This window comes from Notothenia rossii, assembly GCF_949606895.1.
Source record: "Notothenia rossii genome assembly, chromosome: 11".
In the NCBI taxonomy this organism is placed as follows: Eukaryota; Metazoa; Chordata; class Actinopteri; order Perciformes; family Nototheniidae; genus Notothenia; species Notothenia rossii.
The window spans coordinates 17,319,742-17,338,511 of NC_136910.1; the positions used below are offsets into that span (position 1 = coordinate 17,319,742).

The 18,770-nt window shown below is 43.1% G+C and overlaps 2 protein-coding genes across 17 annotated transcripts in view; one reads left to right on the plus strand and one right to left on the minus strand.

The window, feature by feature from the left end:
• Window positions 1-12: 12 nt before the first annotated feature.
• Window positions 13-3,161, plus strand: g6pc3 (glucose-6-phosphatase catalytic subunit 3). The gene is made up of 6 exons (XM_079658107.1): window positions 13-515; window positions 1,241-1,347; window positions 1,454-1,544; window positions 1,652-1,770; window positions 2,264-2,405; window positions 2,511-3,161. The coding sequence occupies exons 1-6, from the start codon at window positions 298-300 to the stop codon at window positions 2,851-2,853; spliced, it is 1,020 nt and encodes a 339-aa protein (XP_079514233.1). The 5' UTR covers window positions 13-297; the 3' UTR covers window positions 2,854-3,161.
• An 836-nt stretch (window positions 3,162-3,997) lies between these two features.
• tanc2b (tetratricopeptide repeat, ankyrin repeat and coiled-coil containing 2b) overlaps window positions 3,998-18,770 on the minus strand; it is a 167,293-nt gene continuing 152,520 nt past the window's right edge. For 11 of the 16 annotated variants that reach the window (XM_079658089.1, XM_079658088.1, XM_079658086.1 and 8 more), the window contains 10 exons: window positions 18,166-18,259; window positions 15,960-16,093; window positions 15,327-15,450; window positions 14,397-14,572; window positions 13,709-13,841; window positions 12,918-12,947; window positions 10,938-11,029; window positions 9,554-9,700; window positions 9,352-9,452; window positions 3,998-8,625 (listed from right to left, as the gene is read on the minus strand). In XM_079658089.1, the coding sequence (XP_079514215.1) occupies window positions 6,582-8,625; window positions 9,352-9,452; window positions 9,554-9,700; window positions 10,938-11,029; window positions 12,918-12,947; window positions 13,709-13,841; window positions 14,397-14,572; window positions 15,327-15,450; window positions 15,960-16,093; window positions 18,166-18,259 (3,075 nt within the window). In that variant the 3' untranslated portion in view covers window positions 3,998-6,581. The remainder of the gene's footprint in view (window positions 8,626-9,351; window positions 9,453-9,553; window positions 9,701-10,937; window positions 11,030-12,917; window positions 12,948-13,708; window positions 13,842-14,396; window positions 14,573-15,326; window positions 15,451-15,959; window positions 16,094-18,165; window positions 18,260-18,770) is intronic. The other 5 variants (XM_079658078.1, XM_079658091.1, XM_079658083.1 and 2 more) reach the window with 1 other exon arrangement.

Here is an 18,770-nt window from a genome sequence, read left to right on the forward strand (position 1 = left end):
TATTCACTAATGAAACTATGTTGTATCCATGGTTGTATCCCATGTATATCGTAAACCCGCATGATCCCTAAATCGTAAAACTGTTTCAATTTTAGACTTTGTTCGAATATAACTGAAATCATCGAAATACAAAGTTGTGGCTTTGTCTCCCATAAAGTGGCGCTCTCTATTCAAAGGGCTCCCCCTACCGATGATGTGAAGGCACTGCTAGCTTTGCTGCAGCCATCCCTGAAGAACTAAATGATCAGGATTACATTTTGATTATTTTCATTCACATCGAAGTAGTAGGTCGCAGGCATGGAGGACATTCACACCCAAGGCATCTGGATGGCTGAAAGTCTCCAGAAGAGGACGATGAGCCAAGAAAAAATATGGCTGGTTATCACTCATATTGGAGATCCCAAAGCAGCCTTTCTGCTCGTCTTTCCTTTCGCATATTTCTTCAGCAAACGAGCTGGAGTAGCTGTGCTTTGGGTAGCAGCTATATCGGAGTGGTTAAACTTGGTGCTTAAATGGTAAGGCTACTCACTACACAACACATATGTTTGTAAGAACATATGTGTTCTTACAAAGCTTACACGCTTCTCTTCTCTGTTTTGTTTTGTTATGTTAGGCATCTCAAACATATGTTAGCATTAAGCTAAACGTGGTATTGACATTCAGATTTGTCAATGTTAGGTAGATACGCCGACTAGTATTGTGCTTTATCATTATTATGACATTAAAAAAAAAAAAAATTGAAGTTGAAACAATTGTATTATTTATTTAGTTGTCGTTGCAGTTTCGAGACCCAAGGCAATTGCAGTTCAACCCCGTCTACTGTCCGATGTGAAACAGATAAAAGGCGGAACCTTTTATATGCAGCAGTACAATTACTCCAGGCATTTTGTAGTAGATACAATATACAAAATATATTTAACATTGGTAACGGATCACAAGAGCATACTACGAATAGCTATCATAAATACTTTAAAAAACCAACAACAGATTATTTACACAACTGTTATTGTAGGATGTAAACTGTTCAGAAAGAGATGGGACTTAAGGACAGGGTACTCAAAATTGAAAGTCAAATAAGTATGAAATGATTGCCGGACAAACAAAGTATCTTTAATATACAGTACAAAGACTAACTGAAGTAATGTTGTTTCACCATGTGGTACAGTTGGTGAAAACAGACCAAATGGATATACAATTGCATTATTCTACTTAATGTTTTGTGAACTGATTTCTTTACTAGGATGCTGTTTGGAGAAAGGCCATTCTGGTGGATAGGGGAATCACGTCTGTTTGTCAACAGAGAACCAAACGTTCTCCAGTTTTCCTCAACATGTGAAACAGGCCCAGGCGAGAAGTCATTGAATTCAACATATTTTAATTTCTGTATAAGTCATAGAACGTAAACTTAATTCAGTGCAAAGTCAGAGCTCTAAAGCTGAACTCCGTCTCTCAGGGAGTCCGTCGGGACATGCGATGGTGACGGCAGCAGTCTGGTGGGTCGTGGTGTCCACACTGGGGTCCTTCCTGTACTCACGGACTCACAGGTATGCCCACTTCAGATAAACAAAAAGAAAAGATGCACAGATCAAACAAGTGAAGATCATCAGAGCTATTATTTCCCAAATGAATCCCGTTATTTGTGCGTCTCCAGTGTGGTGTTATCGGCCGCTCCCTACCTGCTGTATGTGTTGATGCTGGTGGCCGTTGGAATGTCCAGGATCTTCATCCTCGCCCACTTCCCTCACCAGGTCATCGCTGGCTCCATCACAGGTCTGAACACAGTTTGAAGCACCTGCTAGAACATGGATTGTGTGTAGGGCATATGTGTAAAATCCTCTACCTCTGTCTTTATAATTGTACATAAAAACATTGATGCATGCACAGCAGAACGTTGCTTAGCGTACTTCGTCTGTTTCTCAAACCAGGGGTGTGCCGATGGCCATCTACTGTAGGTTATACACTGACTATGGATACGGGTGTGATGTGGATATGACAGTACCTTTTACAACCCCACTCTAAATATGGAATTATCAATGAAATACTCAAAACTGTCCATAATTACCATAAAACCTCGGACTCTTTGATTTGTAACAATTCCCACTGTAGCTTAATCCACTTTTCAGACCAGTTTTAAAGGAATGGAAAAATATTTTAGGTTAAATGTAGATATATTGTCTAACAATAGATTTCAGCATACCATGGAGGTAATTTTCCAAACAAATAAAGAACAAACTTTTTTTAACCTATTGAGTTCTTTTGTAAGGCTTCATTCTGGGGGTGGTCCTGAGCCGCAGAGTACCTGAAGGTCGCCCCCTGCTGTTCTTCTTCAGCTTCAGCATGGGCCTGCTGCTCGGCACTCTGCTGCTGCATGCTGGACTGCAGCAGCTGGGAGTGGACCTCTCCTGGTGAGTCTTTCTATAACATGTATGTGTATTGATGAGTCTTATCATTGTATAATAAGCTCTGTGAGGTGAAGCTGTACTTTGTTCTTGTTTCTATCTATTCCACAGGTCTATTACTTTGGCTAAGAAGTGGTGCAGCCATGCAGAGTGGATCCGTTTGGACACGGCCCCGTTCTCCTCTCTGACTCGAGACTGCGGGGCCCTCCTGGGTTTGGGGCTGGCCCAGTACTGGAAGCCTGGAGGGTGGTCTCTGCCCTGGGCCCCCCGGGCTCTGTCTCTGGCCATTTCCTCCATGGGACTGTACCACGTCAACCGTCTGCCCCTCCCGGTGCAACCTCAAGGCCTCTTCTATAGCCTGTTCTTCATCAAATTCGTCATTGTGCCTCAGGTTGTCATAGTGCTGGTGCCCGGACTGGTTTACCTTTTCACGCACAAAAAGAAGAAGGACTAGAAACTACAATAAGGACTTTAGATTCCTTCTAGGTTTCTGTAGGCACCTTTAATGTCTGTCTATTTTCAAATTCATGGTTGTGTTAGATACTCCAAATGAGTTTTTGTTCTCTTATAATTCACATGGCAAGAGTCTTCAGGTTGTTACTTCATGCTCCTACATTCTTGGCTTTCATGTTACTGAATTCTTGGTGTTTAATCTGATTTGAATTCTCTTCACATTTGAAGTGAATATATATACAGCAATAATAAGTGTTGATAAGGTGGTATTAGGCCTCAAATAAAATTTTACCAGACTTGAAAACCTAAGTTACCAGGCTGTAGAAAAACCTCTTGTTGATCCTTTGCACTTAAAGATTAGGCCAAGGAAGGAAAATATCTGGTGAATCAGAAAACGTTTTTCTTCATGAAAGTCAGGACCTTTGTTCATGAAAATACTAGACATGGTTAAAACAGCCAAGAAACTTCAAACCCTACAATCATTGAGACTTTACGATCTTCAAGAAAATTTAGAAATGGTTAATGTTACCTAAGAAAGGTCAAAAGGGTTTATCAATGCATAACAATGCAGCAGAATCTGAAATACCTTCTTTGTTTATTCTACACACTCTCCGTTCCTGTCAAAACCTGGTGCATATATTACCCACAATGCAATTCAACCACCAACAGTTTGCTTCAGACAGGTGTGCTATGCTAGTAACGGCAAATTATAGCCTCAAGCCATTAGCCTACAGCAGAGATGATGTCACTTGAGGGAGTTAATCATATTTCTCGCCGCTCTGTTGATAGTGACCAGACTTTGATGTGTAAAATAAGTACACCTAGATGTTTGAAAGTCCACAATGTTAGGTATAAGGTAACATTCTGTGCAAAATTAAACATTAAAAGACTTAGATTGATCATATCCACGGGAAAAAACACCATATTCGGCCCAAAAAGGTGCTGCTACTTTGGTTGAAAGGTCAAAGATGGTTGAACACTTAACACTATAACACATGTATTTCTGGGAGTCGTATTGCATTGCACAGAAGGTTGGTACTCTGTCGTCACACTGCTTACATTTAGTTTTGTGGACCAAAATCCACCAAATTACCCGTGTATGTAATATACAATTGTTCAGTAAAATAAACGACTGACATGCAGGCCGTGTTTCAGTTGGTAACCATTTATAAATATGTTCTTTTTTTTCTCCATTACATAGGTTTGACTGTACAGATTACAATCAGTTATCATGAGATAAAAACACATTCTTTTTTATTGTTTTTAATTAAACTTTTTATCACAGCGATCTGAAAGCTCACATTTACAGACAAGAGAACTCTGCTCAGCAAGCAAATACATTAAAATAAAATAAAAGGAACCGTTTGCTTTTTGTCTGGTGGGGTTGAAGGAAAATGATAAGGACAGTTCAGGTAGCAGTCTCCTTATCTTCATCCGGACGTCGTACCACACCAGGGTCAGAACACCGCTATACATGTTTCTGCTCGAGCTCATGGAAAGAATATAACATGCATAAGACTATTTACAGCAAACTAATATACATAGACAGCTTCAAACCATACACCCTCATCTTAGAAGTATCCTTAAATTAAGTATAATACAGTTTATACCTTCATTTTTGTAAAGATAAGTAGGGCATCTCTCCGGTGAAACCTCTTTAGATATTCTTTATCAGAGAAACCAAAATAAAACGTTACAGACAAATGGTCTATAACTTTTCCCACATATACAAATAACTTGGATATTCTCATTATTCCACTTTTTCCACCACCTAAACTCCAAATATGGAGTTTTCTGGGCGCTGAAACTTCAGTCATATTTTCTTTTTTGTTGCAGTAGATTTGACTTTATTTCAAGATGTGTGCAAGACCAGTGGATTAGACTGGCTTAGTTAGAGACTAATGGATATTTCCTTTATGATTCTTAAATATGATTTGCCTCTTGACCTGCTTCACCCACAAACCCGAGAGGAATCAGTATATACAACTTGTGCTAGAAAGTCTATACATCTTCACCAGTTTAAAAACATTGGCTGCTCTTCATGTTGTCATTCATCACTGCTTTGTAAATCATATAATAATTATTATAATATTATTGACTATGATAGTCTCACTGGTCAGAGGTCAGCCTGATCACACGCCCGCTTTTCTCCGAATTCAACAATCATAACAACAAAGTAAGTAAAATACATAAAGTGCACCCTTAGTTTAGAACTTAACAGGCATTTTTAGTGCAGAAGTGGCGGAATAAAAATGCATTGTGGGTAAAAAGAAACAACACAAACGTATGCAGGAGGAAGGGGGAGGTCGGTAACGGTGGTCGTGTATGCATTTGCTTGCTTTTAATCGCTGAGCGCTATCCATGTTAGCCCATCACTAGCATATGTACTGTACTCTCTCTAAGGAACAGACTGTCACGGAGGAGGGGGGGCAGAGAGGAACTTCGATACTCATGTACCACATCATATATTCACCTCTCCATCATATGACCTGCATTCATTTACGCTTAAATATAGCAATCTATCTTCAAGACAGTTTTTATTAATTCTGCATCATGTAAGCAAGTATTCAAAGCTGCTTATTGATAGGGAGCTAGTCCAATATGTCATGGAACGTTATTAAAGCGATGATGCTAATGAGGTCTGTGATAGGGTCATTATCCTGTAAATAAAAGCGAGACTTAACGATCTTAACATTATTTGTATACACTTTGTGAAACTCTTGTTAAGTTTTTAATGACTTTGTGCAACTGGGAGTCAAAAACCATTGATTGTAAGTCAATTATAATATCAATATTACTATTAATTCAACACATCTCTTGTTCTAGCTTACAATGAGAATTTGTTGCACTGTTAACTGAATATTATTGGATTTTGGACTGTTGGTCGGACAAAACGCAACTTTTGAAGACCTCATGTTGGATCAGATTTGGGCATGTCGCTATATTATGACATTTTACTTCAAAACATCTTCAAATGTAATTTTACATTTAAAAGTAATCTGCATTTTCTTGCATTAAGCCACAACAAACTCTTTTTTATTATGACACAGAGGTGAGAATATCATTCAGAGTTGTTCCATGTCCCTCCTTACCCTGGTCCCTTTTCCTCATCCATATGACTAGCAGTGGGACACAAAGGCAGGGTTAACAAATACAATTCAAACGCAAACTATGCTTTTCTTTCTATGTACAATATATAACTTAATTATAAATATTGTAATTTTTCTCTAAGTACTGAGTTGTTGAGCCATTTGTATTTTCTGAGCAATGTACAGTATTGAACATAGAATATTGTATTACATAGAATAGAGCCTACTAGCAACCTCGGTTAAGAGCACACTTTGAAAGAACAGAAGATGGATACAGTCCATGAGAAGAGTCCGATGAGTACTTTCACTCTTGCAGTCCCACCCGATGTGTTCACCTGGTGGGACTTTGTGCCACGTGACGTTTTGGAAGTGCACTGGTCTTTGATTCAGTATTAGAACTCCTGTTATCCCGTGAGTGACGGTTTATGATAATGAAAGAATCGCTTCTCAGTGTTAGTTATTCTTCTTGTTTAAGATAATGTCTAATCTCCTACGCGTTTTCTCTCTCTCTGATGAGTTCTTTAGGTTCGTCCATGTCACATACACAAATGTTCAGCATCATATCCTGTCAAGCTAAATATTTTTCTCCTCTCACTCCCACTAACACACCCCAGTCCACTCAACCAATCACAGGCGGCCATCACACATTCGACTCCACAAATGGTCTCTTTGGTTTGATGGGGGAGGTGGGGCCTTGGGAGCGGGAGTCCCGCGAGAGCTGGCGGTACATGTTGTCCTGGTAGGCCTGAGCCACGGGCAGAGTCCTGGCCACCTTCACGTCGGGGTAGGTGGGCACCTGGCTGACCCGCTCCAGGATGTCCCCCCCACCGCGGGAGCCGTTGGCCATTTTCCCCAGTGAGGGCGGCTGGGTGTAGTAGTCCTCTTCCAACAGGTGTCCGTTCTGGGCGTTGTTGGTCTTGTTGTAATAGGCGATGTTGCCCAGCGAGGCGGGGGGGCTGTAGGTGGAGCCTTGCTGGACCAGTTGCCCCGGTGACGTCGGGCTGATGGCGGAGTCCATGGACGTCATGTTCCTGGAGCGCGTTGGCTGGTGCAGGTACTGCTGGGCCCGCGCCGTCTTATCGATGATGCCCATGAAGGGCGTGTTCCGAGAGCGGGTGGATTCCCCTGGATACTGGGAGGGGGAGATGGGGGACATGTCGTCACAGGAGCGCTCGTACGAGGCCTGCAGGGGGATCTCCATCTGCTGAATGGAGGAGGACGGCCTGAAGCCCGGCGCTAAGTTGGAGGTGGATCCAGTGGAGATGTTGTTGCTGGAGGGGGAGAACCGGAGGCCCACGCTCTGAGAGTGGATGAGGGGCCTCGGGGTGGGCACATGCGGCTTCATCTCAGTAGTATTGGCACTGACGGGGCGTCTCACCATGTGTGGGATCTCGGGGGAGCCCAGCTGGCAGGGGGGCATGACGTTGACCCGCTCCAGCACGTGTTCAGAGACAGGGTAGTAGGCAGCTGACTGGCTGCGGCTGATCTGAGGTGTCTGGCTGTAACGGATGCCCCCCGGGCCCCCGCTGCTGGCGCGGTAGGCAGAGGAGGGGCGCTGGGGTAGCTCATCCTTCAACAAGCTGGACTCCATAACCCCTCCTCGGCCCCCGTGCTGACAGAGGGCCCCAGAGCTGAGGCTGGCCTGAACCTGGGGCATGGACCGTCCATCCAGCGAGGGCTGGTACACCAACCTGCTCTCTACATCAACGGACCCCCCCTGGTAGCGGCCCCCCATGGAGTGGCCCATCTGGCCGCTATACAGGCTGTTGCCCATCACACTGGGCTGGTTTGTGCGCACTATCTGGGCTATAGAAGGCTGGAGGCGGAGGCCCTGGGCCTGGTGGTGCTGGGAGGACAGGGAGGGCTGGGAGCTCAGCTGGAAGGACCGCTGGCTGCTCATCTTGGAGAGCGGGGACTTGGGCCGGCCCGGCAGCTGCTCCGTCTGGTAGCGCACAGGAGACCCGGATTGGGACCTGTACATACACACGCTCTCTACAGGCGGACTGGCTCTGTACTGAGCGGCCCGGCGGAGAGGGGAAGGCGGTGGGCTCTGGTGGTCCATCCCCTGACCCCCAGGACCCATAGAAGGCGGGCTGTAGCCGTACTGGTGCACCGGGGAGGTGTGGGGGGGGCTGTGCCGGTAGTGGTTCTGATGCGTCGGGGAGAGGGAGGGCGAGGTGGGGTTGTAGGAGCCGCGGGTCGGAGAGGACATGGAGGAGGAGGTGGGGTGGTACTCGTAGGGCTGGCCCATGGGCGACCCCCCGGTCAGGTACATCTGATCTGGATGTGTGGGGGAGAGCGGGGGGCTGTGGATGATGGGGAGGCTGGAGGGGTTGCTGTGGGACTCGGGTGGGGGCAGACACGCGGACATGGCCTCCAGCTCCTGCTCCAGGTAGTCCTCGTCCTCAAACAGGTCCTGGACGGGCTCCATGTCCTCCAGGCGCGGCTCGGGGGGAGGAGGAAGAGGCATGGACAGGCAGAGGGACAGGGACTCCTCGTCTTCGGGGGGAGGCGTAGGAGGAGGGGAGGGAGGGGGCTCCAGCTCCAGGGCCTGCTGCTGGTGCTCCTCCTGACTCAGCATGTGGTACTCCTCCTCCACCCTCTGGAGCAGCCTCTGGATCTCTCGGTTGTTGGGGCACTGCCTCATGGCTTCATTCAGGTCCTCTAAGGCTTCAGGGAATTGTCTGAAAGGAGGATGAGGGTTAGTCTGGTGAAGAGAGTCAGAAACACTTCATCACAGCCTTCAATATTCTATGGTAACCAAGGAAAGAATAATATATACTAATTATAGGAAACGCTATATTTATATTGTTTACTATAAAATAAATAGTTTAATTAATTGATATTGTATCATAGCCGATAAAACAAAATTACAGTAGTAAATCATTTATAAACAGTCTATTGTTGCACACATTAGAACATCTTATAAACCATACAAAGTATTAATGATAACCAAACAGTAAATAAACATTACATAAATGGACGGACCACACGCCAACAACTAACCTTTGATCAAATATTAACCATCAATTCAAACATTTTTATAGAGGTTTTAAAGTACTTCTTAAAAGGTTTTCAAATCATATTATAAGTCATTAACTAAATGAAATATTGTGTATAAAAGTCATGATGTGAACAACAATAAACTGTTAAATAAATGATAGCATTACTTATCATTAGTAAGCATGATAATTATGATTAAATAATGTAAATGACCATGTATTAATAATGGCTAGTTTAAACCATGATGTCTGATCGAGCTAAACATTGACATAAGAATTGAATGGAGCATATTGGAGTTTCAATAATTGTGCCCAAATGTGAGCGTAGCTGCAGAGACAAAATGTACTTCACAGAATATTTCACATACTGAATTGATCATGATGTGTGGAGGGATGAAAGGAGCGTACCTGCTGCTACGCTTGGCGCGTGCTCTGGCATAATATGCCTCATAGGATTTTGGTTTCAGTTCGAGTGCCTTTGTAGCAAATTCCTCAGCCATCCCAAAGTCCTGGAGAGATTCAAACGGCCAACACATATGAACACAAAGGAGAATATAAACGGTTGGTTTGCATACGATAACTCTCAAAAGCTAATCCTCTGGAGACTCACGTTCATTTTCCTCCGACATCGGGACAGGTTGAGGAAGAGCGATACTTTGAGTTCCCTGAACGTCTTGAGGTCCTCGCTGAAGCCTTCGCGTGGAAACTTTTTGAGGGCATACTGATAACGCTGCGCCGCCTCCTTCACCTTCCCCTTCTGTTGGACAAACAGAGAAGAAGTTTGATTATCCTCCCTTCACAGTGATATAAAATGCTCATCCGAAAAGAGTAGTTATCATGAAATTGTCTTTCGGAATGGGAGTCAATCGCAGAGAAGGGATTCTTGATTTTCATCAGAATGACACATACGTTACACATAAGTACAAACGTATGGGCTTCAAAACATACTTAAAAAACACAAATCTAAAGTACCGTAATTTCCGGACTATAAGGCGCACCTGAATATAAGCCGCAGCAGCTAAATTGAATGATGTGTACATATATAAGCCGCACTGGACTATAAGCCGCAGGTGTTTTAATGTTTAATTACCATATGTAAGGGTTCGTGCACAGAGGGGATTGTCGGGAAAGAGATGGCTGTTTGAGAAAGCTCCCATTTATTAACATTTCAACAAACAAGTTGCATATTTGCATAACGTATTCAAGTGTTACCATTTAGTGCAATAGTAGCTACAGAACATGTACTGTTCTGTGTAAACTGTACTGTATCACATAGCGTTTCAGACACACAAACTTTTCAACTTTCAAACTTAAACGGTGAGCTCCCAGCACACGTACCGGCAGTGATCTACAGCAGTGGTTTTCAACCAGTGGTACGGGGAGAAACTGTCTCACTCTCGTAATGTCTGTCTGTCTTGCTCTCGTTCTGTCTCTCGTACCACTCTCGGTTCCACTTTTACTTTTGCGCGCTACCTGTCTCACTCTTTTCCGGCCTCCAGCTTTTCCTGCTGGAGCCCGCCGCTTAAAGGTGGGGGGCGCGGACCGGCCATAGAGCCCATAGAGTTAAAGGTGGTGGACTGTAACATGTAAAATCCATAGATTTAGGAGGTCCCCTAGTGGCCGTTAGCTGTACAAATCAATAGATTAGCCGCACCGTTATATAAGCCGCAGGGTCGAAAAATGGGAAAAAAGGCGCGGTTTATAGTCTGAAAATTACGGTACTTTAAGGGCAGTGATAGGTTCCTTTAATGTGGCAGCTTTTTTGGGGCTGTCTTTCTAAATATTACTTAAATAATGTATAATATTAAATTAAATTAAAAAAATCAAATGACCTTGACCCAAGCCCTTATTGCTCATAACAGTAAAACTAGGAGAAATACACTATCCTAAAAAAGTGATTATACATCAAAATGTGTATGTTATTTTGATATTTTACATCATATCACATATTTATCTGATTCAATGCATGAAATGTGAGCTCCGGGGTCTCTGACCTTGTAGTAGCTGTCCCCCTCCTCGATGAGCTTGCTGAGTAAGATGATCATGATGTCGGGTTTGGAGGTGGCCATGGCCCACGTGGCTGGACCTGGGTAACACAGGGAGGAGCAGATGAAGACAGAAACACAGTGAGAGAGACACAGAGCAATGAGCGGGAGAGGAGGGGAAACAGGAAGCAGCGACTGGGAGTCACACAACAACACAACAGTAAAAACAGGATGAGGACAACAGCCAAGGTGGGGAATGGAGGAGGAGAAAAGACAGGCAATCCACTGCAGAAAGAGATTATAAAAACCTGCGCTGACACCTCGAGAACACTGTGACCTCGCAGCGGGACACCTGGGTCAAATACTATTTGCCGATAATTATGAGTGTTTATAAATTCTGCTGAAAGTTTATTGAGCTTAATTGAAGTGCAGAATGAGCACCTTTTGAATTGATGGTGGGCTAACTGTAGCAATTATTTGCAAATATGTTTTGGCCCAAGTAAAGTGGAGTAAAAAGTAAATAACTAAAAACACTTTCATGTCTTTTTTTAAAGATATCATTTCTGTTCAGTCAGACTGATTCAGGGATGTGTTCAAGAACAGCAGGAACACTTTTGTTGTGTATTTAAAAGGACAAAAAAGACAATTAATCCAGCGGTCTGTTTTGTGACACTTTCTATGATGCCCATGTCTGAAATGCATTAAAAACAAACTTATAGTGCGTTATTATATCAATGCTCATAGCACCGCATATATATCATTATGATTTATAACACCAGTCATAACACATTACACAGAATTGTATAATGATTTAAAAAGTCAAGTGACATAACATTATATAAATGCTGGTCACTCACTGACATTTCAGATATTTATTTTTACTTAACTTGAAGCTAGCAATAAAAATATACAACACGCATGAGATATAACACATATGTGTTTACCTAGGAATTTCATCCCCTCACTTAAAGCACCCACTGCTCCTTTATATTAATTTATCATCACATTATAAATGTGATTATTATGTATCACAACGACAATATAAAGAATAACAAACTATAATGATACTTATTCTTATAGGTCATTCAAAATAGCTTTATGATGTGTTATAATAACTGTTCTAGAGCAGGTGTTATATTGAATATACAGAGCTATTGGCATATTAAAAAGCATTATAAGTGTGTTTGAAGTGCATTTGAGGCTCGGCGTCATGATAAGTGTTACTGAAGACGATCCCCTGACTGAAACTGATGTGCCTTTGGTGTATCTGCGCAACAGCAATCCTTGACACATGTACAGTACACACCACAGAGAGGAAAAGGAAGGGGGGTCTTGCACAAGGAGACACGGGGCAGGTACGATAAACACAAAGAGCAAGCAGGAGGGAAACATCAGATCTCTGCACACTGTCCTCTGAGCTGGTGGTGGAGAGGAAACAGAAGAAATACAGAAAGGAGAAAGTCAAGAAGAAAAGAGAGAAGAGAAAAGAGATTACAAAGAGAAGAAAAAGAAGAGTAAATAAAAGGTGAAGGTAGGAATGATGCTGATTGTCCTATCTGACTGAGGAAACTTCTGGAAGATGAACGATGCACAGCAGTTTATCAACCTCAGTCCGTGGTGGCGGTGGTGCAGAGGCTCAACAGATACATGCATTTCCGCTAAATCACGACCACGCAAGAGTTACTGGGGGTGGGGGGGCTTTCCGTCATGCATCTGTGGGATGGAGGGTCGGCACCTCGACACGACGTCACAGGCTGAAGGCCGGGCATGCTGTCATTAACCACTCGGATGTTATAGCATCTACCTCTAGGCAATCCAGACTGCATCACTGTCAGTGCTAATACCTTTGCATGTTATTATTTGTCAGTTTGTGAAGGTTTTGGTAGCTAAGCTGGCCTGCCGACACTTAGCGACACAGACAACACAGAGAGAGGAGATAGAGCTGTCAAAATGCCTGGTGGGGTGAGAAGTCGACAGCCTTGGCTTTACCTCGGGGCCGACTGGGCAGCGTCTGACATCCTGGGGCCGGAGAGAGAGAGGCGGGGGATAGGGGGGATAGAAGGAGGAGGTCATGAGCAAAGGAAGGAGTGTAGGTGGCGAGGGGGGAGGGGGCAGAATTGCCAGAGAGAGAAACAGCGAGGAGGTGAGAGAGGAAGAGAGGTGATGGCGGTGGTGGAGGAGGAGGAGAAGTGAGAAAAAAGGAACACAGAAAAAGCAGCAGTGAGAAGCGGAAAGATAAGTGACAAAAAAAGGGAGAAAGAAAAGTACAAAAAAGAAACATCGCAAGCGCTAATAACAACCTGTCTCCTAGCAACCGCAGAGGAAAAAAGAGAGAGGATGTGATTGAGAGAGGGGCTAAAGAGACAGAGAGAGAAACAACACAGCGGCAACAGTAGTACAATAAAAACACATCGGGCCAGAAATAGCTGAGGAGAAGCAGCACGATGCGGCAGTGGGGGGGCGGATGGCATACAGTAGGCAGGAAGTGGTTAAAGCTACATGGATACACACACCTGAATCCATGGCAGTATGAAGCTACAGTGCTCTATAATGACCAGCAGGAGGTGTGTATTTAAAACAGAGTGTGTGTTCCTCTTTGGATTCTCCCTTCATGCAGCTCATGCTCCAACTCCAATGCACGACCTTTTTCAAATACAATCTAGAATTGTATCTTATTTCACGGCAGGCAAATAACCTTGAATTGTGGCGCTACGGGATAATGATGCTGCGTTCAGAGGAGGTCCTTCCTGAGGCTCTTTACTCCGTCTACCTGCTCTTACCTATCTTGGCTCCTTTCTTGAGCAGGGCGACCACCACCGACGTGTTCCTGCAGCCCACCGCCCGGTCCAGGGGACGCATCCCGCTGTAGTCTACGTGCTCTATCAGGGCCCCGTGGTCCACCAAGAACTGGACCTGAGAACACAGAGGAGTGTGGTGAGAATAGCAGGGCAGGAGGAACTAATTCATCTAAAAACAGTATGAATCTCAGAAATTAATCAATGCCGGCTTTTGGTATTTCATAGTGGGCTACACAATTCAGTCAATATAACACAAGAATCAGGGAAATGTTTTCAAATATACAAAGAGTTAAAAGACACTAACATGTCATCTACTCCTCCTTCAATGAAAATCCAAAGTCTACGATTATACACAAACAGTATATTTATTTATATTTAATATATTCCAATTCCAAACCCACCCCTACACACTCTCACTCGGCGAACTCCGCCTGGAGTCACACTCACAGCTGACTAAGGTTAAATATAGAGGAAAGCGTTGGGATAAACACCCCCCTCTCCGGCAAAACTGGGAACTGTTGAACATTTCTGTAACAACGTTTTTTCAGCTTATTTCAGACAAAAATAAATGAATATAATAAAACTCAAAATACTCTTTAGTGGCGTTTTGGGTCGGTATGGAATTAGGTCTAACCATCAATACCCTGCTGTTTCATTTACTCTCTCTTACCACTTCCGAGTCGCCGTAGAAGGCGGCCAGGTCGAGAGGCGTGCGTCCATTCTTGTCTGCGTGGTCGGTGGCCGCTCCGCTCTCCACCAGGCAGCGCACGGCGGGGAGATGTCCCTTCAGACAGGCCCAGCTCAGAGCCGTCAGACCCTCCTTATCCATCAGAGACAGAGAGGCTCCTGGGAAGTGAAGCGGCGCAGCAGTGAGACAAAGCCAGCCTCCATCACGCTGAACTCTTTTCAGAACTAAACGCTTAATTCGTTCGGATGGATTTAAAAAATGTGCTGCTGATTTAATTTAGCTGTGATTATTGTAAACATGGTTTCTAAAAAAGTAATTATGCTTATTTGTATTAGTGCAGTGGCTGAAATTATTTCCTAATAAGCACCACAGGGTGCACCAAGTTCAGCATGTGTTGATGTCTGTGTTTACGTTCTATTTGCACCGCGGTTTTATAATCATTGTAATTGTAAAAGTGTTGTAAAATATAAGGAGACGGATCTTTTCTGTGGCTCGGGAAAATCCTATTTAAAAGATAAAAGGATGCATTCAATTCAATTTGGGAACCTTTCATTTACTGGAAAATGGAGCGCTGAATTGCTAGCTATGAGCAGGGAGGAAAAGTAACATTTTACTTCATTATTTATTTATTTATTCTAAATATTTTATTTCACATTTTTTGCTGTATCCCTTTGATTTGAATATGACATTATTGTATTTCTTTTAATTTAATAATGGACCAAAATACTATTAAAATAGTTATCTTGTCATGTTTTTCCTTTTGTATTCCAATTTTAAAATAACACGAATAATATTTAATTAAATGTATACAACACATACACTTAGACAGGAGACCTAAATCTTTTTAAAATGATATATTTATTTTTAAAGTGTTCTAAACCCAGGTTTAAATCTCATTCTTTAGACCCTTACCTTGCGATAGTAAGAACTCCACAGTGCCCAGGTGTCCCTCGGAGGCGGCCATCATTAGAGGAGTACGGCCCTGCTTGTCTGCCAGGTTGACATCTGCTCCGTGTGTGAGGAGGAGGTCCACGATCTGAAAGCACCAAAACACATCACTCATGTCGTTAGTTAACATCAACAGGAGGGTTTCTGTTGCATCTTCACTGCCCTTTGGAGGAGGCCGGAGGAACCCGAAGTTGAAATGGTGTTCAGTAAAATGCTTCTATTATTGTTTTTTAAAGCTATTCCTCGTGGTAATAATGTCACAGCTTCACTTGGATAAACACATCTCACAAGTGCCTTCACAATTGAAAACCTGCCTCCTAAATATTCATCATAAAAAGCGATTTACAATCCTTATAAAATGCCTCATTAATAATACACTAAAACTACTTCAAAAAGAAATGAAAACCTGTTCAATAGTAAATAAATGCATCAATGATAATAAGGAAATGTTAATCAAAATGACAAAACATTGGATATTTGTTACTTTAATGATGGTATACATCATACATCATACATCTAATTGATAAACATCACCTTACAGCAGGAAAGTTAAGATGAGTGCCAGAATGAGAAGGGGAAGAGAGCAGGGTCACTAACCTGCCAGTGTCCCTGTCTGACGGCGCTGAACAGCGGGACGATGCCCCGTCTGTTGGGCTGGGCCACGGCAGCCCCCTGCTCCAGCAGCAGCCGACACACCTCCAGCTTCCCCCGACCCGAGGCCGCCGTCAGAGCTGAGAGTGACACGCACATAGTCAGGCATGGTGAATGTGGAGGATAAACATCTGATGCTTGAGTTATACACAGACATGATTTTCTTGTAATGTGTCGAATGTAAAGTCAAATATCCATGGTCACGCAGTTCTCTTTGATTTCTACAAGCTCCTGCATGACATATCTGGCTCTATAGCAGCTTAATGCTCTAATTGGTTCACCTCCCGCTGAGATATTAGAGCTGTTTTTGCTATTGCTCCCAGAAAAAACACATGAAGCGAAGTTGTGTTCAGGGGACAACTCAACAACGGGCTGAAGCTTGATATAAAGCTCTGCAGTGCCGAAGGGAGCTTCAGATGGGTGGGGTTAATCTGCAGTTTCATACGTTGATACATGTTATAATCAAAAAATATAAATGATAGATGAGAAAAGTTTATACCCTTTGGGAAAACAGTGCATTTCAGGGATTCGTTTTAAAGTATTACTTTAGAGAAGAGGACAGATGAGAGGGGAGGAGAGAAGCCCCTGGAGAGGTTGTGGGAGCAAAGGCCTTTGAAAATACATCTTCTCAAAGTTAATGATTGTAATTGGAATAATTTAAGCAGAGCGAACACATCTCTTTAAAGCAGAGTGCTAGCAGCCCCAGAGGCTTGAGCCTGTATAGGCAGACCCATACTGGATTTTTCAGGCCGACACTGATATTTAAAAATGATATATTGGCCAATTGTAAGTTATTTGACTAATACATTTGTAGAAAAACAACTAAAAGAGACATTTAATGGATCAAAAAACAGCTGGAGAGTTCTGTCTGGTGGAAAAACAACAACACTGTGACACTGGTTGCGAACGAGTAGTCTTTTCTTCATTATCTAAGTTAAATGACTCAAGAGTATCTCAGTGGCAGCCATAATAAGAGCTCTAAATGCTAAGGAAAGGAGCTTCCATGCTAATCTTTCTTATCTACTGGACCATCGTAAACCATAGGATACATATTTTGTCATCCCACAATTCCTTGCAACATTTGAAGCGACGCACCATTTGGCCGTCAATCACATCTATCGCTGCTGTTTCATTGCACACTGTGGATAGAGTAAGTTGTATTATTTTGGAAAGGAATTGTGACTTTAATTGTACAGCCTTTAAGTCTGTCACCGTACTCATTTCCTCTGTGTTTTAAATCAAGTTTAAAAAGCAACACCATGCAGTGCAATTCAGTTTGATTCTGAATGCAATATGGTTGTAACTCATGATGAGTTCTCCTTCAGGGCTGTCCTTGACCTTGTGCTGTTTTCCATCAAGGTCAAAGAAGAGTAGTGAGTACAAAGGACATGTTTTTTATACTGTTTGACTGCAGCTACTCATACTTTGGCATCAGTTCCACATTAACCCAGATATACAAAGATATTGATATCTACCATGATATTTTATACACCCATATATGCTCTTAGCTCAAGTTTAAACCTTTTTCTTCTTTGCTGGAAGATCGCTTTGACACAGTTCAGTGAGGACATACATACTCTCCCTCCAGCTGTTTAAGAATAATGTATTTTCAGTTGACCTGTCCAACAACTATGGGCTTGAAAATCATCTTCCAGAACAATTGTTATCCTTCTGATCTGTTACAGACAATGAAGCTACGGCTGAGTGAGTACAGTCTGACAGCCTTTCTAACAGCTAGCGGGGGGAAATGCGCTCGATCAGGTTTCATAGCTTTAGGTAAAAAGATACATCACATTTCTCAGCACCCTGCCACAGGGCAATCAGACTAGTCATTTCTAAGCGCCCTGGAGCACACTCCCTCCTCCGACCCCCCCCTCCCCCATGTGAGCCCTGTCTGTGCTCCAATGACACCACTGCACTGTCATCAGCCTCTGACGCAGCACACACACAGGAGCGCTCTCTCATATCCGCACTGCAGCGCTCTGCCTCGCAGGAAAACCCTCTCACCAAACACTCCACGGATCCTTCAAAAAACATGGTACAAACTACAGTGGATTTTCCCCTTTTTTCCTCCCACAGCTGCATGAACCATTCACACCCGTCTGTCTGGGCTTTATTGATGTGATGTCATGTCTGAGAGAGGGATCCTTACCTGTCTCCCCCCACAGGGTGTCAAAGTTATTGATCTGAGCCCGCTCCACCTCCTCTTCATCTTTCTCTGGCAGGTCCAGCAGGTAGGACACAATCTGAGTGGGGGAGGAGATGTCACATGACACAGATTAACTTACACTAAATAGACTTAGATAAACATGTTAGACACAAAGAAAACGATTACAAAAATGAAACCACTCATAAATCTACTTTTCTTTTGAATTTGGATCTTTTTACTGTAATCTAATCTGATGCTGAATTTAAGATGATTTTGTCAGAATGTCATAAAGGCACATACTATATGAACCTGAAGATGAGATTAATATATCCTCTTGAAAAATGCACCTACTGTCATGGGATAGCTAAAAAAAAAAAAAGCAATGCTTCGGCAGATTTCTTGCCTATTGTCCTCTTTATGGGTCTTTGTCCACATAGCAGCTCCAACAGACTATATTAGGTCCAGTAAGCGCTCCTGCCTGGCCTTATTTTGTCCTAGCTTTAGCCTTTATAGAGCCAAGAGAAGTAAGATTGACCACATAAGGATAATCAATCCCCCTCATCTTTACATCTCTGTATCTTCCTCTCCCTTCCACAATAATCCTGCTC